The sequence below is a fragment of the Dermochelys coriacea genome, chromosome 26 (genome assembly GCF_009764565.3).
Source record: "Dermochelys coriacea isolate rDerCor1 chromosome 26, rDerCor1.pri.v4, whole genome shotgun sequence".
NCBI classification, from domain to species: Eukaryota; Metazoa; Chordata; order Testudines; family Dermochelyidae; genus Dermochelys; species Dermochelys coriacea.
Genome location: NC_050093.1, coordinates 14,999,147 through 15,022,474, shown reverse-complemented (window position 1 = coordinate 15,022,474; position 23,328 = coordinate 14,999,147). Strand labels below are relative to the sequence as shown.

At 59.6% G+C, this 23,328-nt stretch overlaps 1 protein-coding gene across 1 annotated transcript in view; it reads right to left on the bottom strand.

Moving 5' to 3' along the window:
- The window catches only part of CNNM4 (cyclin and CBS domain divalent metal cation transport mediator 4), a 49,684-nt gene that overhangs the window by 14,822 nt on the left and 11,534 nt on the right, over positions 1-23,328 (bottom strand). Inside the window, 4 exon segments of the mRNA XM_043503169.1 lie at positions 6,052-6,151; positions 6,464-6,637; positions 7,846-7,979; positions 8,414-8,561. Of these exon segments, the coding sequence (XP_043359104.1) occupies positions 6,052-6,151; positions 6,464-6,637; positions 7,846-7,979; positions 8,414-8,561 (556 nt within the window).

Here is a 23,328-nt window from a genome sequence, read left to right as displayed (position 1 = left end):
GGCCCCAGGCCAGAGGGCTGGAAGCAGGGGGGCAGCGGGGGGCCATGCCCGGGAACCAGGGCTGGAGGCAGGAGGGCAGCAGGGGCCCGTGCCCAGGAGCCAGGGCTGGAAGCAGGGGGGCCATGCCCAGGAGCCAGGGCTGGAGGCAGGAGGGCAGCGGGGGCCATGCCCGGGAGCCAGGGCTGGAGGCAGGAGGGCAGCGGGGGGCCATGCCTGGGAGCCCGGGGATGGGGGCCATGCCCAGGAGCCAGGGCTGGAGGCAGGAAGGCAGTGGGGGCCATGCCCGGGAGCCAGGCTGGAGGCAGGAGGGCAGTGGGGGGGCCATGCCCGGGAGCCAGCGCTGGAGGCAGGGGATGGGGGACATGCCTGGGAGACAGGGCTGGAGGCAGGAGGGCAGCGGGGGGGCCATGCCGCTGACAGCTCAGGCTGGCAAGTTGGGCCCAGGGAGCCCCAGCAGAGAGGATGCAGGGATCCCAGCTGGGGACGGCGGGTTTCCTGCCGTGGGCTGGCCTGGCCTGGCCCAGGGACCGAGGAGACGGAGAGAGCGGCGGGCGGAGTGGATGAGATGATGCGGGACTGTAAAGACTCTGGGCCCTGGGCCGATACACGGACCGCTTTGGACTATTTGCCCAGGGTTGTGTAACACACCAGCCCCTAGGACTGGTACAGCAGGTCCGTTCTCCGGGGCAGGACACAGAAGACAGGCAGCCTGCAAGCACCCCCGAGACATCGCTCAAAGGGGCTGAACCTCCCAGCCCGTCAACGAGACTACGGAGAGCGCACAGGAAGCTAATGGACAGGGAGCCGCTCGAGCCTGGCGGCCGATACTCACCTCACAGCATCAGGGTTCACAGGGACTAACTGACAAGGTAGGTCGGGAAAGCAGAAGACTGAAGGTCAGCATGGAAAAGTCACAAATTATGGCAAGTGGAGGGGACAAGGAAGACAAAGACCGGGAACACGTGTGTTCCAGGGAGGCCCATCGAGGAGAGGGAATTGTGAATATTAAAATAAAGTGGTAAGAAGCCAGGAAATAACGCTGTTACAGAGGGGCTTGGCCCCGGATTGCTCACCATGCGTGCGGCCCCGGAGCAGAATCCATAGGGCTAGGAACAGAGGAAGGCCGAGGATGTGCTGAGACACAGGGGCTGGAACTAGGGGGCTGCCGCAGCCCCGGCTTGAAGTGGTTTCCATTATACCCAGGGTTTAGTTTGGTTCAATGGCTCCCAGCCCCCCCACTGTACACACGTCTCCAGCCCCCTGCAGGATGGCACAGAAGAGGAAGGTTTAAAGATGGACAAAGCCAGTACAAGGCAGAGAGCGGTGGGAAGACTTCGATCGGCCCCATTGGGGCTGCTGTGCTGATGGACAGGAATCAAAGACAAAGAAACCACAAGGGGAAGAGAGCCTGGCCTGGTGTCCGGGCGGGTATCTGAACAGGGAAACTGAGGCAGGCACGCCTGCCATGCCACGACCTTCCACAAGAGGGCCCCCAAGGTGGGGCTGCCTTATTACAGGGGCTAATCCCCGCTTTCGGCTTGTAAGCAAGTGCCGTGCTGGTGCTTCTGCAAGGGGGAGAAGAAAGACACAAGGTGAAATCAGACTGACGCAAAGCAGCAGATAAAGATGCCCCCCCCGTAACCACTTCGGGATCAGAACTCCTGGGTTCAAGTCCCAGCTCTGCTACGGACTCCGTGCAAGTCCCTTTCCCGCTCAGGGCCTCAGTTTCCCCAGCTGTAAAATGAAGATAAAGACACCGACCCCCCCGGCGGGAGGCGCTTTGAGATCCTTGGAGGAGCGGTGCAAGGAGAAGTTACTCACCCTGGGCAGTGAGGCTGGTGAGCTTATGTCCCCTGCGGGCGCTCCAATCTAGCGCCCCCCAGCGCCTTCGATCAGAGATTACTCATAGCAGCGTCCAGCTGGCCCGAGTGCTAGTCAGCCTCCTACCTGTTATACAGCACTATGCGGACCGCCCTCGGGTCCCTCCCTACTGCCGAACTCCACCGCGGACAGCTGCGAAGCAGGGGTAGTGGAGACATCGCCAAGAACCGCAGTTACCGCACAGGGCGAGTAACCATTCCTGCTCCTCCAGCCGTGTCCCCACGGGCGCTCGGCTCTAGGGGACTGCCGAGCGGTTCCCTCGGTGCCGGGAGGGGTTTGGAGTCGGGGCCAGCAAGCTGAACGCAGAACGTACGTGCACAGGTATTTGAATAGTGCACGATTCACAGCAAGAACGAATGCAGCCGGGTACCTCCTTGGGAGGTCTGATTCCAGACTGCAGACCTCTAGTGAGACAAAACTCCGGGGTCTTCGTCCTGGCCGGGCTCTCCTGCCGGCAAGGGGGGGCAGCAGTGCATCTAGCAGTTCATCTAGGTGGGGCAGGGAGGAGACAGGCAGGTGAACGGTTAGTTAATTTCAAACTCGGAAGAAACTTTAGGTAGAAGTTTGCGTGTGGTGGGGGGCGGTGCAGTGTGACCTTGTCCTTATCAAATACTGTGGGGGGGGGAGCTGCTGCCATGGCTGAGGGATGCTGTCTTCGTGGACACGTGGAGCAGAGAGTGGGTAGCCATCGGGCCCAAGGGTGGCCTTGTGAGGCAGGAAAGGACCAGGCTGAGGTGCCAAACAGGAGCAGGGTGGGAGACTGGCGGACAGAGGTTTCCAAGTCGCCGGGGGAATCGCGCTGGCACTGGGTGGGCAGAGACTGGGAAGTGCCTAGAGTAAAACCCCTTCACTCCATGCTGCAGGGAGCTGATTCTCGGGAGCAGGTCTGCTTCCCCACAAAGCACGCTTGGGCGAGGGGCCCTGAAGGGGGACGGGGAAGGCAGCTTTGCCAGTGAAAGTGGATGGTGTATCCTGGAGATGATCTCTAAACCCAACCTGTCTCTAGGGATCGTCTCCCAAGCCTGCCTGTGGTGGTAAAGGTGGTCGCCAAAGGGAGCAAGGCAAGATGGCAGGAAATTCAGGCCCTCAACCAGGCCGTCCAAATTGCTGGACGGAGCTTGGTCTCTTTTGGTGCGGTTCCTATGACCACTGGGGGGTGAGGAATCGGGTAGGGCGGGATCTCTGAGCCACCTGGGACTTAATGGGCTCTCTCGTGGGTGGTGTATGAATGCAAAGAGAATGTCAGGTAGCTCTAGAGACCTTTGACGTTCGCAGCGATTCGGCCGTGCTGGCTGCAAATAACGGAGACCCATGGAAAGGAAGGTCTGCTGGACCTCTTCCGGAGATCTGGCGCGCTGGAGCCACAAGGCCCGTCTCGTAACGTCCGTGTAGTGACCGACCAGCGGCCGTATCCGCAATGTTGAGGGGAGCTTGCGGAGATGGTCTGGTGAGGAGCTGGCCCTCTGCAATGACTGCCTGGAATTGCTCCCTCGGCTCGGCTGGCAAGCGGTCAGCACAAGAGTTCAGGTTGGCACAGTTCATGGGATTGTATTTTGCCATCGGCGCCTGGTAACTGGTGATTCTAAGTTGTAAGGAGGCCGGGGAATAAGATTCCCTCCCCTGTAGGTCTAGACCCTTGTGGCCTTTCTCACACAGCTGGTCTGAGTGTGGCGCTGCCTTCTGCATTCGTTAACTGCACTGACTGCCGAGGGATGAGAAAAGAAAAACTCAGAGTCCTTTGCTGGGACGTAACAGGTCTCAGCTACTCTCCTGCACGCAATAGAAGTGGGGTCGTGCCGGGTGCGCTAGCCGGGCGGGGGGTGCCGGGCGTTCTCCTGCGCGTAGGTAGAGTGGTAACCGGGGTGTACTGATGCTCGTCACCGGGTCCAGAAGGGGCTCATTGACAGGCAGGGCACGCGACCGAGGGGAAAGTGGAAGGTAGCAAGCAGCTCCTGTGGAGGTTCGTCCACCTCCTCGCAAGGAATCTGCAACTCTCATGACCAAATCCTGGAACAGCTTGAAATCATCCGCCAGGGATGGGCGAGGGGGCACGACAGCGTCACACGGAGATGGGGAGGAGACGTCAGCCGGAGGAGAGACCTCTTCACCAGGTCTAGTGTCCCACTCCGCGAACGGTTCCTCAGGAGGGGCAGGTCCCTGGGCGAGCAGGTAATGCAGGTTGTTTCTCTGCGATGGGTGGTGCTCGAAGCCCTGGAGAACTCTTGGCAATAGGCTGCGCAAGTGGCCCAGCACGGCCAGGGAGGAGGTGCATAAGGCACAGGACGGGGAGGCACCCATGGGTGCTCATACCAGCCAGACATTGGTTGCAATCTTAGCATCACCAGAGGCTTCTGGGAAGGGGTGAGGGGAGAACCCTAAATTGATATTTGGGAAGTTGAGGCAAGGTTTTCACCAGGCTCCTCTCCCTGAAGCTCACTCTGGAACGGCACCGCACCTGGAGAGCTCTGCGGTGAAACCGTTGGTAACGGGCAAACTTCGGGCCATCTCAATGTTCTCAGTACCGACCGCACGTCGGAGAATTGGGCACTTCAGGTACAGCCAGGTCCCGGGGAAACGTCCTGCAGTACCAAGCGTGTGACCGGCACCAAGTCCGTGCTCTGCACTGAGGTGATGGTGGGAGAGGTGCTGACAGCACTGTGGGGTTCAGGTGCTCTGAGGGAAGTGCGGTCGGAGCCTTGGTCTAGCTCAGACGCTCTCCTTCAGGAGGAGATACAGCTTCACCTCCCTGGTTCTTGGTTTTAGTGCCAGAGAGAAGTTGCTCTTGTGGGCTACGCGCGATTCCCCAGGCAGTGGATGCAGTGGGAGCGTCCGGCGTGGCCAGGATCGCACAACAGACAAAGTCTGGAGCCGGGAGAACCAGGCGCAACCTCCCAGGGAAAGAGAACAACCCACTAGTGTCTATCGGAATAGAAGGGAAAAGATGTCTGGTTTTAAATTTTTGTTTTAAAAAAGATATTTAAACGAGGAAGCTCCCACTGCTGCTCCGGGTGCCGAGAGCTCCCAAAGCCCGCGATCAGAGTCTGAAACGAGGACAGAGGTGGGGAAATCTCCATGGGGACAACTCGGCCGCGGTGGCTGAGAAGGAGCCGTGGGCGTTCGCCGGCACAGTGCTAGCAGGCGGGCATGGGCGGAACGGGCACTGCGAGGAGAAATCGCTGATCAAAGCTGCGGGGGGGCGCTAACGCCCCTCACGGGCTGCTCCCCCAGGGCACGACTCCCAGAACGTCGCTATTAATGGATGTTTGTCGTACTACAGGCTATTGAACCATTTGCGATAGGCTGCGATACCCAAACGTAACCACTAGATGGAGCCAGTTGCACGAGGGTCAGATGTCCTGCCCCTACTGCGGGAGCCGGTGGTGGCCCAGCACGCTCCGAAAAGCCCCTGGGCTGGGACAGCAGAGAGGGGAGGAGGGGGGCCCGTCAGGACTGAGGGGTGTCAGCAGAGCTGGGCTAGCAGGGGCTGCGGGTCAGGAGTGAGGGGCACCGGCAGGGCTGGGGGAGCCCAGGGCTGGGGTAGCAGGGGGCTGTGGGTCGGGGGTGAGGGGCACTGGCAGAGCTGCGGGAGCCCAGGGCTGGGGTAGCAGGGGGCTGTGGGTCGGGGGTGAGGGGCACTGGCAGAGCTGGGTGGAGCCCAGGGCTGGGCTAGCAGGGGGCTGCGGGTCGGGAGTGAGGGGCACCGGCAGGGCTGGGGGGGGAGCCCAGGGCTGGGCTGGCAGGGGGCTGCGGGTCGGGAGTGAGGGGCACCGGCGGAGCTAGGGGGGAGCCCAGGCTTAGGACAGCAGGGGCTGCGGGTCGGGGTTGAGGGCACCGGCAGAGCTGGGGGGGCCCAGGGCTGGGCTAGCAGGGGCTGTGGGTCAGGAGTGAGGGGCACCGGCAGAGCAGGGGGAGCTGGCATGTCTACCTGATGCCATGCGCCGGTATCACCTCTGCAAGCCCCTAGCCATGCCCGGTTGGGGAGGGGGATGTCCTGGGGGTCACACCCTATGGCAGGAACTGCAGCTCCCTGGAGACACAGATTTCCATCCTTCCCAACCGGGCTCTGGGCCCTGGCCCAGTCTGTCCTGCCCGTGCCTGCCAGTGACCTGTCCGGGGCCGCCTGTGGGTGTGAGTGTGTCTCTGGCCCCACAGGTTGTGGTGGCAACTTACCCAGCTGCGGGGGCAAGCTCAGCGCCATCACACCGTAATAGGAGAAGGCTCCCGTCTCAAACTTCATGTTCTCCTTGCCGGCTTCCACCTCCACCTTCCCCTGCAGGGCACAGACACTGTCAGATCCCAGGCTCGCCCATGGGCTGCACCCAGCCCCCCACGCTCCCCCACAGCTGCCCAGCCCCCCTCCTCTCCCACAGGCTGCACCCAGCCATCCCCCCACGCGGCAGGCGGATACACTGGGCTCCCCCCAATGCCCCTCCCCGCAGCTGGTGACACACTGGCCTCCCAGCCCCCGCGCTCCCCCTTCCGTAGCAGATGACAGGCTCTCCCCCTACCCCCACAGCAGGTGACATGCTGGGACCCCCCCCCCACAGCAGCTGACAGGCTGGCCCCACCCGCCCGGGCACACCTGCAGGATGAGGATGAAGTAGTCGGCCGGCTTGTTCCTGTGGTACAGGAAATGCCGGGGCGATTTCTTGTTCTCCTCATCGAACTTGAGCTCATGGATGACATCGGGGTGTCTGAGAAGCCGCAGAAGGATCTTCTCTGAGATGAGGGTCGGCATGAAGAGCGTCACCTCTGTCGGGGGAGGGCGGATGGGTCAGATGCCCCGCTGAGGGCCATGTTCTTGCCCCTGGTCCTGGCACAAAGCCCCTGCCCCAGGAGCTTCCACAGAACCAGGGGACCGAGCCAAGCCCCTTGCATCCAATCCCAAGCTAGCTCCATGCAGCCACCCCTGTGTGGAGCGCCTGACCACAGGAAGAGGGAGGGCAACGCTGGCAGCCTTGGCATGCATGAGCCATGCCGCAGGGGACGAGCGCCAGGGTGAGGGGGAAGGAGCCGCGGGCCTGCCTGGAAGCAGTACCATGGCACAGAAGTACCGGATGGGCCCAGTGGGTTCCGCTGGCTCCGATTCCCAGATGCCCCAGGACGGAAAGGCCCTGTGCCAGCTACCCATCCCCCATGGACCGCATCCCTACCACGCCCGGGCACGGGGCTCCCACCCCACACCACAGGACATTTCCCCTGGCCCTGCTCAGCTGGGCGCGCATGTGTGCGCGTCTCCATCCCCCTGGAGCTAAGGGCTGTACGAGTGTCTGCTGCTTAGCTGGCACAGGGCACATGTGTGCCAAAGTCATGAACACAACAGGTGTGCGAGGGGCTGACACGTCCTTACCCCCCTAAGGGAAACCTACAGGCTGGTGCGTGACAGGCAAGGCACGGCCCAGCCATGCCAGGCACACCCCCAACAGCCCCAAACGAGCACACCCTGGAGAGGCCGTGGGTGGATCCCCGGGCACCAGAAGCCAGTGGGTGCCCTGTGCTCCCCCCCACAACCTCACTCTTAGCCCCCACTGTGCTGCTGCCGCGACACGGCCGAGGGCCTGGCGCTGCCACCTCCCGGAGAGTCTCAGGGCCATGCCGGGAGACCAGGCTGCTCGCCCCGACACTGGATGGGCACCGGGAACTGGGGGCTTAAAGCCCTTGGAGCTGCCAGACATGCAGAGCACCAGCAGCTCGCTGCACCCGCCGGAGCCTGCTCAGCCCAGGCCCGGATCTGCCCCAACCACCCGCTCTCAGCCCCTGCTCCCCTGGTGTTCCCCTTCTGCCAGCCAGGGCCTGGGTCTCTGTCCCCACTCAGGATGGTGTTCAGCCAGGATCGCCCCATCAACCTGACCCCCCCCGCCCTCCGCCAGCCCATTGTCCTTCCTGGCCCCCATCCCCGACCCCCCTTGCCAGCCCGTGAGCCCTGCCGGCTGGCCGGTCGCGGCGCGGCCCGGAGGCTCACCTGGCGAGGAAGCGGTGTGCGGCCAGGAGCAGCTGGGGCGAGACCTTCACCTTGAGCTCACTGTCGGAGTCCTTGAAGGCGGAGAAATCCCTCTTGTTCTTCTGGTTGGTGACACGCTTGCGCGTGCGGTTGTCAGCTGGGGGAAAGGAGGTGTCAAGTCCCAGCTCCCACCTGGGCCCCCAACGCTCGAGTCCGAGTTCCCGCCCCCGGGCGCCCCCCTGCCCTACCTGCGCCCGCTGCTTCAGCCAGGGCCTAGGGCGCCGGTGCCAAGAAGGGCCGTGCCCCCCCCCGGTGGCGGGGATAATGGGGGCTGCGAGGTGAGAGCCGGGCGCTCAACGCGTCCCCTCTCCACCCCCCCAGCACGACACCTGCGGCTGCTCCGCCTGCCAGCGGCGCCTGCTGCTTGGGGCCAGGTCAGCAGTGCTGCGCTGGGGTGGGGGGCGGCCGGCTGGGGGCACTAGGCCAGCAGCTCTGCACCCAAGGGGGGGACCAGCGGGGGAGGGGGCCAGGCCAGTGGCGCTGCACCCGGGGCGGGGGTGCAGTCACCGGCGGGGGGAGGGGGCACCTAACTGTACATGTCCGACTCGTCCAGGATCTCCGACTTGATGATCTCCTCGATGACGTCCTCCAGCGTCACCAGCCCCAGCACCTCGTAGAAGGGGTCGCCCTCGCCCTCGCTGTTCACCTTCTGCACGATGGCCAGGTGTGATTTGCCTGGGGACACAGACACCGTCACCCTGGGCTGCGGGCCGAGTGCAGGGGTGTGACGGGCCCCCGCCCAGGCTGCTCCGGGGCCACACGGCACACGCTGGGCCTGGCTGCTGCTGCGGATGGGCGGGCGCCGGCCTGGCCACCGCGCTGCACTTCCAACCCCAGGGGCACCATGCGAGCAGTGAACGCACCAGATCCAGGACCCGACGGGCTGGGCCAGGAGCCGGAGTCCACCGGAGCCCTGGGCTTATCCAGATGCATAAATCCCAGCAGCACTTGCCCCTGGCGCAGCCCCCTGGACTCCAGCGGGCACCGGCCGTGCCAGGGCCATGCCCCGGCTTGCTGTGTCAATGCTCCCAGACCAGCTGCGGATCGGCGCCCGGCAGGCCCAGCCTGCCCACGGCTGTGACCCGACCCGGGTTCTCAGCCCTGCCGTAGGGACAGATCCGTGCCAGGGCCATGCCCCGGCTGCCCGCCAGCCCTTGCGGAAGCTCCCAAGCCCCGAAGGGCTCCGCAGGTACAGCAGCGGGCAGGCGAGGCTGGGGCAGCACCTGCCCCCTCCCTGGAAGCCCTGCCCCACGGCTGTCACGCCCTGGCTAACACTGGGACATCAGGAGAGAAACATCGACATTAACTACCTCCGCTCTGCCCCATGCACCAGACGGGGCAGTGACCCCTCGCCCCCGGGGCGTACACCCCATGGCAGCCAACAGAGACAGAGCCGGCAAGTCCGTCTGGACCCGAGAACCCCCCACTCCCTGAGCCAGCGTCAGACACAGACTCCCCAGGACCGCGCCCTCCCACCCCTGTGACAATCCCCCCTCCCCAACACCTGTGCCCTGTCTCCCACACACCCCGCCCCCCTTGGTCTCTCCCCCACCCCCCTGACAATCCCTCCCCCTCCCACTCACACCTGTGCCCTGTCTCCCACACACCCCCACTTGGTCTCTCCCCCACCCCCCTCACACCCACACACACAACCTCCCTCCCCCGTCACAATCCCTCTCACCCCCCACTCCCACCTGCACCCCATCTCCCCCACACTCACCCCCTTGGTCTCTGCCCCACCCCCACTGCCTGCTCTCGGTCTCTCCCCCCCCCCGGGAGTCGTGCTGCGCCACGAGGCTCGTTTAGCGCTATTCTGCAATCACCGCATTACGGGGGGATGCCCCTTCCCGCAGGCGGCTCGCCCCTTCCCGCAGGCGGCTCCGAGCTCCCCGAGCTCCTGGGCCTGCCGGTGCCATGTGGGCTGGGCGCTGACGAGGGGAGGGGAGGGGAGCCACCAGCTGTGGCTGGGGGGGGGATGAGCAGCGTAAGGGGAACTGGGGACTCCTATCAGAGACCCCTCTGCGTGCAGGCAGCCCTGAGAGCAACCGGGGGGCACTGGGACAGAGAGAGATGGCAACAGAACCCAAGAGTCTGGTCCCAGCCCCCCTAATCTATCCACAGACTCCTTCCCAGAGCCAGGGGCAGAACCCAGGTGTCCTGACTCTCAACGGCCCCCGCCCCCGCAATCTGACCACTAGACCCCACTCCCCTCCCAGAACCAGGGCCAGAACTGGGGGATAGCACCCAGGAGTCCTGCCCCCCGACAACATTCTCTCCCTGAAATAAAGCGCTGCCATTCCCAGAGCGTCCCCCACCCCTTCCCCCCGCTGGGACATTCAGGGGGGCAGCTCCCTGGGGGTCTTGGGGCTAGATCGCCCATGTGGATACCTGCTCAGCCAGCTCAGCACCCCCACGTGGCACATGGGCCACCTATGCCCACTCCCTGACTAGCTGATATCCCAGCGCCCTGGACAGGACAAGGGTGCCCACGCCTGCCCCCAGCCAGGGGACCCAGGCCTCGCTGCAGCTGGTGCTATCGGGGAAGGGGAGATGTGCCAGCTGCAGGGAACATGAACACTGAGCTCACAGCCATGCGGGCGGCCCCTGCTCGCCTTGGTCTCAGGCCAGCAGGCACCGCTCAGCGGGCACATGGTCATGTGCTAGCCAGGCACCAGGCCTAAGCAACCCCCACGCTGTCTGTTCCCAGCTGCCTCCCCATCCTGACCCAGGATCCTGCGCCCGCTCCCACGCTGCCAGCAGGAGGGCCCCATGGCACCAGACGGGCAGGCCCTTTAAGCCACGGTCTGGCCCACCCACAGCTGCATCCATATGGGAGGCACATGGGACTGAGGCGAGGAAAGAGGGACCCTCTCACCTTTCAGAGCCAGGCACACGGTGGGCACTAATGCAGTGTCCAGACATGCCCTCCCCACTGCCCGCAGCATTGCTGCCCAGTCTGAAACACAAGGCCAGAGCCTGGCATCAATGCCGTTCGCGGCGGGGAGAACCGGCTTTTCCCCTCGGCCTGCAGACCCTGCGGGGAGCCGGGCCAAGGCAAAGCGACCTGCAGGTTCATCCCGCAGGCAGGACATGGGGTGGGTCTTATCCAGCATGGCGGGGGGCTCCTGGGACATGTGGGCCCGGGGACCAGGGAGTGTGTGTGTGTTTGGGGGGGGGGGAATGTTCCCTTCACTGCCAGCCTCCTCCTGGCTCCCTGTACCAGGCAAGGGGATTTGGAGCCTGTGTCTGGGTGTGAAGGGCAGTGCCCGCCCCCTTGTCCCCAGCCCTCAGCCCTGTTCCTTCCCCGTGGGCCTCAGGGAAAGAAACCAAACAAGTCAAAATCTGAGCGGCGCCTCCTGGCCTGAGGCTGTAACTGAAGAGGACGACGGGCGTTACGCCCCCGCAACAGACATGACGTTAGCCCAGGCTGCACATAGGCAGGCTGCTCTCCCTCCCTCGCATGCACATGGGTAGCCCTTGCTCCAGGCCCCCGTCAGCCTGCTGGGGACATGCTGCACTGGACCTAGCCTGGCTTCCAGCACGGGCAGGGCAAAGGGGAGCCCCAAATCCCTGGGAAATCTGAGCTGCCCCCAACATCCACCACTCACATGCAGCCACCTCTGGGAAGAGCTCAGGCAGCTGGGCCACAGCGCTCAGCTACCCGCATCGGATTCAATCCATAGGGGAATTGAGGGAGGTGGGACGCAGGACCCAGCCCTGGGAACCACGGCACCTGCTAGGAAAGGGCAGCACAGGACTGGGTGAGGAAGGAAAGAATGGGGCAGGGGGAGGGAGGAAACTGCTTGGCACAACCTGGGGCCACCCAGCGCAGAAGCGTCAGGGAAGTGCAGGAAGGCAGCGAGCAGCCTTTGCACAGCCCATGCCAGAAGCAAGACCGGGGGCCCCCCCCCCACCCCTCCAAGGGCAGAGTGCGGGAGCCAGTGACATTAGCACACCAGCCAGGGTGCTGCACCCGTCCCTGCCACCCCTTGTCTGTGCCTCGTAAAGCCAGGATTATGGCTCTCGGAGAGAAGGAAATCCACGAGTAAACAGTCCGGGGGCGTAACGCCGAGGGCTTGGGCCAGCGCCAGGAACCGTCTGGGAAGAGCGGGGTCCTGCTGCCATTTCAAAGGAGGCAAGTTTGGGAGTCTCAGCCTCGTCCCCACTGCATGGCTGTGCCTCTCAAAAGGCGAGGTATGCACACGCTAGAATAGCGGCAGGGGGCTGCGGGGCACCGGCGGAGCTGGGGCAGGGGAGCCCAGGGCTGGGACAGCAGGGGCTGCGGGTCGCCCATGGGACTCAGGGAGCCCATGTCAGCCGTGTCCTGGATTCCTGTGAGGCACCGAGTGTCTCCTGCCAGGAGCCTGGCCAGGCGGACAGGGCCGCACCCTCAAGCCCTAGGGCTCAGCACCCACAGACACAGCCAGGGTGGGAAGCTCCCCCCCCAAGACTCCTCGCTGTGGCACCAAGGCCATTGGAAAGGGGGAGCCGAGATCCCCGCCCAACGGCCCAGAACTCCCCGGGGCAGCACTTTGGCTGTCCAAGCTGCATCCCGGCAGGAGCACTCCAACTGAGAGGAGTCTCACGCCCGGCCTGGATCCGGCCCGATGTGTCCTGAGGCCAGTCGGACTCTGCAGAATTGCAGCTCCCAGCGAAAACACAAACAAGTGACTCCAGCTGTTAGGCTCTGAAGACGCATGCCACAAGCATGCCCGCTGCAGTGACCTCTGCCAGAGTCTGCAGAGAGCCTGAAACAATTACTTGGAGAGGTGTGAAACCAGCAGCCAGGCATGGATCGCATTGGGGCGTCCCCATCGAAGGCCAACGATGACACTCTATAGAATTGCTGACTGTTTTAGTGAATGGTTGGGGGTCAGGGCGAAGGAGGGAGCAAGAGAGACTCAGAAGCTCGGGAGAGAATTGGGAAGGAAGAGGAACAAAGGGCAGAGGCAGTGACACCTGGATGGGGGGTGGGAAAGGCTCCCTGAGCAAGGGGCTGGATGTGAAAAGTCCCAAATAAAACCCTATAGACACCACTGTGCGCTGATGGCAAATGAGCCCTCGGTTACACTAGCCTGGCCCCTGTACATGTGCCAGTTCTGCCCCCACAAGTAAGGAGAAGAGAGAACCCACCAGGCTCGTCTTATCGAGAGCCCCATCCCATAGGGCAGGGAGGGGAACCCGCACTGCCCGCTGTCCTGGGGGCTGCAGTGGACTCTCGGGCCCCGGAGTCACTAGGTGGAGATGGGACAGGCTCCGCTCTGCATCAGCCCGGGGGGTGGGGGAGAGGGTCTCTGGCCTGGTAACACGGGAGCTCAGACTGGATGGGCTGTGGGATCGACGGCCCTGGCACACCCAGGCTGCCAGCGCTGGAGCCTGCAGCACTCAGGGGACTGACCTCAGGGATCCCACCTAAGCCTAGCCCCACCCCGGGGGCCAGGGCAGGAGCGCCCACCGCTGGCTATGTCCAAGGGCAGGCGTCCATAGGGGCGCTGACTGCACAGCCCTGTGGCTCCCCTGCCTCAACTCTCCCCCGCTCAGTCCCCCCCACTGCACCTGCCGAGCTCTCTGCGCCCGCAGGATGTGCACTGGCCCCTCCTTGGGGGTCTGAGCCTCGCGCCCCGCCGGGCACATCCCGAGGCAGGGGGCAGAGTGAGCAACTCGGCCGAGCACACGCAGGGAGTCGAGACTCAAACCTGGATCTCCTGAGTCTCAGCCCAGTGCCCGGTCCAGTGGACCCTCCTTCCTGCCGCCCCCTTGGGTTCCCCTAGGTAACCCCCAATGCGCAGCGTTCACACTCAGCAGATCCCAGCGTGGCTTGGCTCAGCCAGCACACAAGCGCATTCAGATCAGCGGCCTAAGACCCGACTGCCCCCAGCCCAGACACGGCTCTGCCCTCCACAGATAGGCCCTGGGCCAAATCCGTCCCTGGTGGAATTCCACCCCCCAGAGCACCTAGAACCCAGCCTCCCACTCCCCTGTCCTTAATGCCCCTCTGAGACACGCTGCCCACGGCCAGGAAGGATGCAAGGAGCTGGGGCTTGGGGTGAGACGCGGGCATGCCTCTTCAGAGAGGGGCACCCCAGGGCCTGGACCGAGGTGCCGAGAGGGGGTAGAGGACGAGCCCAAGGAGGAGAGCAGCAAAGGGCTGTAGCTGTCTGACGGGGTGCGGGGAGTCCCTTTGTATTTCAGCGCCGGAGGAGCCAGAGTTCTCCGGGGCCCCCTGAGTCAGTAGCTCCCCTCCACATCCAGGGGCAATGCTCATCCTCAGTGCACCAAATCGCCCTGTTCCAACAGCCTCGCCCCCCTGAGCTGCCGGCCCCCGCCCCATCGCTTCCAAGGCTGGCGGAGCACGGCTTGCTGGCGGCCTGCCTTTCCCTGAGACATTCACCCCCTTTGCTGGAGGGCCAGGCCAGTGGGGCAGGCCAGCCCAGCCAGCAGCCCAAGCGGTAGGGAGCATGCAGTGAGGGGGTCACAGACACCTCGGCCCAGCCCAGACTCCTCCCTAACTCAGGCCTGGCTCAAACAGCGGCTGGGTCCTGGCAGCAGCTACCCAAATGCAAACCTCGCTTCAGTGGGGAGGAACTTCCTCCTTTTTCTTCTCCTTTCTAAGCTCTCTGCCTAGAGCCGGGGTCAGAGCAACAGGAGCTCAAGTGACACCATTCGATACAATAGCCCAGGGCCCCGCGGGTTCTCAAACTTCACTGCACCACGACCCCCTTCTGCCAACAGCTACTGCTGCCCGGCCCCAGGAGCGGGGACCAAAGCCTGAGAGGGACCAAAGAGACCTGTAATCAGAGTCCCGATGCCCTCCGGCTTCAGCTTCCCCCAGCAATTCTAACGCCAGCCCTGGCGTCCCCTTTCAAATGGGATTGCGACCCACTTTGAGGTCCCGACCCACAGTTTAAGAACCTCTGGTCTGAGGCCTCGTTTATTACTGGAGAAAAGTGACCTTCCTCGGCTTCTCACGGACCCCTAGGGCTGCTCACGGCCTGGCCCAGCGGGGTGCGGAGCTGGTCTGTATGGATGGAGGGTGGATGAGTTGTTCGCGCCGAGGGATGCGTCAATGACCATAGCAGGCTGCTGAATGACACTACCCAGAAAGGACAGAGCCGTCCACGAGCGCGAGGAGACTTGCTATAAAGCCCTTATTCTAACGTCTCTGTGGCCACGTCTGCACCAAAGAAGTGCTGATGGAAGGGACACTCCCTCCTGCTGCAGGCAAATACTTTAACCTCAGCTACATGGAAAAAATCATTCCCCAGGAGCAGGTTGATTAGGAGGTGTTCTATTAGCCCACAGTCAAAACCCTTTCCAAACCTTCCCACGCCACATGGATTTCAGCGAGTGGTACAAGGAATCTGCTTTCGCCCACCTCCACAATCTCTGCCATTTGGCCAGGCAACATATTGGCCTTTGGGACCACATCCTGCTTAACCAGAGAGATCTGGGCCCCTGTATCCCTCTGCCCCAAGCGTTCCCTGCTATTAATTTGGGCAGCTATTACATGCTCCATATCTGGTTCTGGGGAGGCTAACCTCACAAAACCAACATGATCGGTTTCAGTTGCCTGGGGGGTTCTGTTTGAGGGCAGCAGAACTAACAGGAGCTATTGGTTGCCTGCTTCCTCCCAGCACAGGGCGTTTATTCCTCAGGAGATCAGTGGAATTACACCAATAGCACCTTCTGGGCTCGTCTGCTTTTACAGGAGGTTTGGGATGAGGGGTAGAGGAATGGTTTTGGGGAGGTGAATGCCAATCTCCCAACCACCCTCCCTCTTCCTAGGAATCTCCTCTTCCCACCAGCTTCAAACACCTCTTTCAGTGGTTTGTTTTCAATAGATGCCTGGGTGTGTTCGATAACCTCCTGAGGTCCCTTCCAACCCTGATGTTCTATGAGTCTGTGAAGGCATCAGCAAGAGACACAATCTCATCCACAGACTTTACAGCTTTGTCCCATAGACACTGGGTCACATCCGCCTTACATATAACTAGGAAATGCTCTTGAACGACAAGATCCAACATTCCCTCAAACCTTGTAACACCTTTGCTCCTCACCCACTTTCCCATCAAATCTTTCATTTTGTTCACATATTCCCCATTACTCATACCAATACCAATAAATTTAACTCTATACGTTTCAGGGATAATCTGAAACCTTTGCAAAACAGTGTTTTTAAAATTTACAATATCTAAAGCATCCTCAATGGGCATTTCATTGAATATATTCAGAGCTTTACCAGTTAATTTTGCAATCCAGGTAGGAACTCTTGGCATCAGGGATCTCATGCACTGCACACAGCCTTTTAAAGGTGGTCGGATATTCAGCAATATCATCTGCCTCATTGTATGCAGGACATAAATGGTCCCAACTGTGGATTTTTGGCATGATGGGAATCGCTGGGGCTGGTGGTTCTGGTTCTGCTTCTCTAGCAAGTCCAGTGTTTTTGCTCTCTCTCTTCCCGCTTCTCCTTTATCTCCAGTTTTCTATTGCAATATTCTCTGGTGCTCCCTCTCCTTTTCTGCAACCTGCAGCCTAAAAAGCTCCAACTTCGCAATGGCTTCACTGCTTTCACTCATTTTCCTGCTTTTCTATCCCTACTTCACTTACCCGAAATAAGCAAACAGAAAATAACAAGCCTCCTCCTGACTGTCCTTAGCCACCACAATTAAAGCCTCACTTAAAATCTTTACACCAGTGTATGAAGTGTAAATCTTGCTCAATACAACAAGCTGTGTATTTCACGCTGCTCGCTGCGCCGCTGTGACGGGATACCCCCGGGTGCAGCCTGGGACTGTGGGACTGCTGTGCCCGCTGAACTCTCTCCAGCCTGGGTTCTCTCTCACAATGCCTGGCAAGTGACCAGCAGCAAACCCCTCCAGGCGCTGTGATCACTCAGCATAACTGCATGTGGAACCCCACACCCAGTTAGATTGCAGGAATGCTCCCAGAGCCATTCACGAATCACACAGAGAAAGGCACCAGCCAAATCCCCCAGCTCCCAGCACTGTACCCCAGTAATATACCATTGTGCACTGCTCAAGATGAGCAGTGCACATTTATTAATTGGTTCCCCACTTCATCAATGGAAAGTGGACAGACGCCAGCCTTTGTCAAACCTGAGCAGATTTGCCCCACACTTTATACAAACTCACTGGTAAAGATAAACAATTAAACAAATGTATTGATTAGAAAAGGTAGATTTTAAGTGATAGGCAAAAAGTCAGAGTTAGTTACCAAAAGAAGTAAAAATAAGCATGCAGTCTAAACTCTCAACCCTATTAGACTGGGCAGCAAGTAGATGAAGCAGTTTTTCTCACCCCATTGGATATCGCAGTCCTCAATATACAGGTTTGTTTCTTAAAGCTGGACCAGTCTCCTCTGTTGGAGTCTTGTTTTCTTCTCAGTGTCTTGGTTGCTTGCAGCGTAGGTGGGGCCAGGAGAAGGCCCAGTATGTGTCCACTGTGTCTGTTTTATACACTCAATCCATGTACTTGGGGAGCACAAGTCCAGGCATGTCTGGGGGGGCATTGCCAAGTCTCTCCAAGCAAGGTTGAGCAATTCCCCTGGTGGGGCCTCATGCAGGCGAGTCATTGCATTGTCGCTCCCTTGCTGGACAATGACTGTTGATGGTTGTTTCAACCCCACCTGGGTGTGGGTTACTTTCCTTGCTGTTGCCTCTGGGGAGCTAAGAATCTCGCTGCTTTCCCCAACTTAACAGCATGTTTTAGGACCGCCATACAAACAATTCTCACAACTTCATATGCGTTACTGATACACATGTATGAACAGAGAAATGACTTTCAGCAGATCATAACCTTTCCCCTGATACCTTTACAAGGCCTGCTTTATATGTAAGGTCACATTATAGGAAAATGAGGAATATAGGGGTTCTAGGACACTCCCCCAAGGTATAGAATGTCACAGCTACCATTTCTCAATTTGACTTTAGACTTGCTTTGTTGAAGTGACACAAGCAGTCCTCGAATTTCAATGGCCAATAAACGGGATTGGTGATCACCAAGGGTCTATGATTAAGGATCCACAGTTCCACCTTGAAACCAACCCCACCCAGCCAAGCCTAACACAGAACTAAGGTGTTTGTCTTTAGCAGGATGTGATAAGACCTTGAATTAACATGAACCGATTTAGTCTCTCTGGATAATTGTGACTCTGTGTGCTGAGCACATTTTGTGACATTGTAACCCATTAACCAGCTATATTTTGTTTTCTGTAATTTTTTATGTGCTTTAAAAGCTATTTTGGCTCATAAAACTCACATACTTATAACGAGAGGACACGGTGGCTGAGGAAATATCTTTTATCGGACCGACTTCTGTTGATAAGAGACGAGCTTTTGAGCTACACAGAGCTGTTCCTCAGATCTGAAGAAGATGTACGTTTGCTAACCTCTCTTTGTCACGGCGAGCTTCGGACCTGAGGAAGAGCTCCAGTAGCTTGAAAGCTTGTGTCTCTCACCAACAGAAGCTAGTCCAATAAGAAATATGATTCTCACCCACCTTGTTTCTCGAATATCCTGGGATCAACACGGCTACAACAAACCTTCACCCTACACTTACAGTGATTCTCCAGTCTGCACTTCTAAGGAACCCAGATCCAAAGAACAGAGAGGAAACCTGTCCAAAGAGTAGGATTAAATGGTCAGTTTTCAGGATGGAGAGAGGTAAATAGTGGTGTCCCCCAGGGGTCTGTACTGGGACCAGTCCTATTCAACACACTCAAAAATGATCTGGGAAAAGGGGTAAACAGTGTGGTGGCAAAATTTGCAGATGATACAAAATACTCAAGACAGTTAAATCCCAGGCAGACTGTGAAGAGCTACCCAAGGATCTCTCAAAACTGGGTGACGGGCAACCAAAATGGCAGATGAAATTCAATGTTGATAAATGCAAAGTAACACACATTGGAAAACATCATCCCAACTATACAAACAACATGATGGGTCTAAATTAGCTGTTATGCTCAAGAAGAGATCTTGGAGTCATTGTGGAGAGTACTCTGAAAACATCCACGCAATGTGAAGCGGCTGTCAAAAAAGTGAACAAGTAGGAACCATTAGGAAAAGGATAGCTAACGAGGACAGAAAATATCATATTGCCTCTATATAAATCCATGGTACGCCTGCACAGCTGGAGTACACTGTGCAGTTCTCATTACCCGTCTCAAAAAAGACGTTATTGGAACTAGAAAAGGTACAAAGAGCAACAAAAATGATTAAGGGTATGAAACAGCTTCTGTATGAGGAGAAATGAAAAAGACCTTTTAGAAGAGATAGCTAAGTGGGGATATAATAGAGGTCTATAAAATCATGATGGGTGTGGAGAAAGTAAATAAGGAAGTGTTATTTAGTCCTTAACACAAGAACCAGGGATCACCTAGTTAATTCAGGGCTGGATTAACTTTTTGTGGGCCCAGCACCAAACCTATTTGTGGGCCCACCATTTGGGAAATAGGGCATGTGATGGGGGCGGGCCACAGAGCGAGGGGCCAGTTGGGGGCAATGAGGCGCAGCGCAGCAGAAGTGGCCCCACTCAGCCCAGCACAAGGGCACTGTTTACAAACCCAGAACCTTTACACACTGCTAGACACACACTGGCTCGCCCAGCCCTGTGCTGCCAGCGTGCCCCTTCCAACACTGCCCCCCTGCCCAGCACTGCTCACCCAGAGATCTCCCCCACAGATCCCTATGCTCAATGCCCCGGACCTGCTATATCCTGAGACCCCTCCTGCTGACCTCCCACCACAACCTTCCCAGCTCCCCCACCCCACAGATCCCTACTGTCCAGCACCCCTTCACAGTCCCAACCATCACAGCTGTACAGCGCCCCATATTCCGAGGGAAATCTGCATCAAATTCTGTGCATAATATTTTAAAATTCTGCATTTTTTTTTTCAATAATAAATATGGAAGTTTCCACCATGGCAGTGGGGTGCACAGGACATTGAGGTGGAGATCACCCTGCAGCCTCCCCGCCCCCCTGGGTCAGGGGCTTGGCATTGAGGCTGAACCTGACCCTGACACAGCACAAGGGCGATTGCCTGCCACAGAAACACCCTGGGGCCCTGCCCCTTTTGCGCCAGGCCCACCAGATGTGGCAGGGAGGCTCAGCCTGGCAGCAGGATCCAAGTGCAGAGGGACTTAGTGTGGGGGATCCAGATGGGGGTAAGAGGGTTCTGTGTGCGGCAGTCTGGGTGCAGCAGCTCAGTGGGGGATCGGGATGCACAGAGAGGTTCCAGGTGCAGGAGCCATAGGAGTCTGCAGGGGGGACCAAGTGAAAGTGGTTGGAGCTCAGCAGAGGTGAGGGGGGGTGTGGGTGCAGGGGAGATGGGGTTCATCTGGGTGGGGGGTCCAGGTGTAGGTGGTTGGGGCTCAGTGGGGAGGGTGTCTGGGGGGGCTCATTGGGGTGGTACAGATGCAGGGGAGGTGGGGCTTTTCAGGGTGAGGGTTTGATGGGCCTGCTTAACAGGGGAACCCCAGCTGCTGCCAAGGGGATCCACATGCTGAGCCCCCGATTCCCCTATCCCCTTCTCTTCCCCATCCAATGCCCCTTCCCCACCACTCCATCTCCTCCCCAGGCTTGGGGGGGCAGGGGGAAAACTGCCCCCACAGCGGCAAGCTGGGCAGAGCGGAGAGGGTTGGGGCTGGGTCACTCCACTTCCTGCCGCCCGGAGATTGCAAGGCGGGCCTGACCCCACACTCACGGGGCGGCGTGAAGTGCAGTGACCTGGCCCCAACCCGCTCCGCTCTGCTCCCCTGGCTCCCAGCCTTGGGACTTCAGGGCAGGGGGGGGAAACCGCCCCACCGCACTCACCAGCGGCGCGGCTGGGAGCCGGCGGAGCGGGCTGGGGGCCGCGTTGCTCCACTTCCCGCCACCCGTGTGAATGAAGGGCATGCCGACCCCTGCTGCAGTCCCCCAGCTGAGACATAGCTCAGGGGAAGGGGTGAATGGGGGCAGGGCTGGGGCGGAGGAGGGGCGAGGGCTTTGGGGAAGAGATGGGGTGGGGGTGGAGCAGGGGTGGGGACAGCTTTCCTGACCAGCTCAGCCAGCCGGGGGGGAATCAGGCTGGCCAGGGCCCCTTCTGATTCCGGGCCCAGTGCCACTGGCGCCATGGTAAACCCAGTACTGGTTAAATTAAGAGGCAGCAGGTTTAAAACAAACAAAAAGGAAGTATTTCTCCACACAAGGCACAGTCAACCTGTGGAACTCTTTGCCAGAGGATGTTGTGAAGGCCAAAACTATACCAGGGTTCAAAAAAGCATTAGATAAGTTCATGGAGGATCGGTCCATCAATGGCTATTACCCAAGATGGTCAGGGTTGCAAACCCATGCTCTGAGTGTCCCTAGCCTTGGGCTGCCAGAAACTGAGAATGGGCGACAGGGGATGGGTCACTTGATGATTCCCTGTTCTGTTCATTCCCTCTGGGGCACCTGGCATTGGCCACTATCTGTAGACAGGATACTGGGCTGGGTGGACCTTTGGTCTGACCCAGTCTGGCCAATCTTGTGTTCTAGATCTGGCACATTCATTCTGAAAGGCAGCGAGGTTGAGTTAACTAGACGCGGCCTGTCAGATCTGGGTGCTCTTTCCAGATCTGGCTAGTGTGACGATGTGCAGCCTCACGTGGGTGACAGTTGTACGTCTCTACGTTAGAAATGGGGCTAACAATCAGGGTTGTGAAGTGCACAAAACGTGAACAGCAGTTAGCAGAACACACATGGACTCTCGGTCTCCAGCCAAGTGCATGTTCCCCTAGACTACCGCTCTGTTGGGAACAGGACTCTCTCTGCACCATGCTGGCATCCCATGCACGGTCCAGCGTACCACAAACGAAAGGTGAATGACTTGGTAATGACGAGCCTTTGTAGCTTGTTCTTGGTACCAGGCACCGGATCTCCGCAGCACCAGCCCCGTGGGGTGAGTTTTATGGGAGTTTTGCCTATAGACCTTTCTCTGTCTTTGTGCAAAAACGGACAGCCAGAAAGCTGACATTTTAGAAACCGCATTGGTGTGGCCATGTCGATCCCAGGCTATTAGAGACAAGGGCGGGGAGGGGAGATCTTTCATTGGAGCAACTTCTGCGGAGAGAGACGAGCGCTCGAGCTACACAGAGTCTTTCTCAGGTCTGGGAAACGGGGCATTGGAGGAAGGGTTGGGGGGCTGGATCTCAGCAGCCCCTTTGCCAAGTGACCTCACTTTGCAGCACCCGCACTCCCCTGGCCCGGACATGGCGCACTCATGATGTTCGTGGACTTGGAGAGGTTCAAAAATTTAGCTTTAAAACAGGAAACCGTTGCCGCCTTAGCGCCGGAGCAAGTGGCAACGTTCTCCATAGACACCGGTCACGCTCTGGAGCAAGGAGTCCAAGGAACCGGTGAACGAGACGGAGGACGAAGGGAAGGCCTCGGCCAGCGAGGGTCACACCTTACAGACATTAGCAGGAGGCAGTGGGGGCCTATCCTTCCACGTCACATGGACACAGAGGCACAGCAAGGAAAGGTCTCCTGCAAGGTCACTCAGCGAGGTCTCCGTCTGGCTCTCTTCCCAAGCTCCCCTAGTCGCTTCCTGACCTTCCCCCAGCCCTGGTGCCCCTCCCTCGGCCCCCTCCCCACGAGGAAGCGGGGAACCTGCTAGCTCGCCCTGCCAGCCACACCAGCTGAGCTTGCCATACTGGAAAGGCTGCTGCCGAGCAGAGAAAAACAATAAAAAAGGAACCACCCTGCGGCAGGCAGGAAGGTGCGTCCCCCTGCGGCGGGCAGATGGCCTTGGCAGGGTGTTTGCACAGATCAGGCAACGCCCCCTCTCACCTGCCTGGCTCTGCACGCCCTTCTCCGCCGGTATTAGCTCCTCCCGCTTCCCCAGCCGAACCGCTCAGTTCGCCCCTTGGGCTGCCCCCCAGGAGGCGAGGCTCCCCGTCTGCCTGACCAGCCACTGCCTCCACACCCTGCTCCCATGCTGGCAACGAGTGACACACGGGGATCAGCTCAGCATGGAGCCAGGACAGAGAGGGGGGAAAGAGATGGATCTTCCCGACCCGTAGCCTCGGTGCTGTGGGCCCAACAAGGCCTGCTCATTCAGAGAGCGCTGAATTCCCAGGGACAACCCCAGCTTTTCGCCAGCACCGGCCAGGCTGAGATCCAACGCGCATCAGCATCCACTCTCCCTCTGCCCAGATGGGAAACCGAGGCACGAGGAGTCTTACAGCTGGCCAGTGGCAGAGCCAGGAACACAACCCAGGTCCCGGAGTTCAGTCCAGGGCTCTAGCCACGCAGCCATACCAAGACAGACCTGCCGTGGTCCATACGCTGGCCTCCCCCATCCCCCTGACTCAACTGCAGCAGCTCGCACACATGTATCCAGGCACTGACAGGGACCCACCTCTCAATAGTTCAGACGCTGACTTTCTTGCCTCTGGGCACATCTGC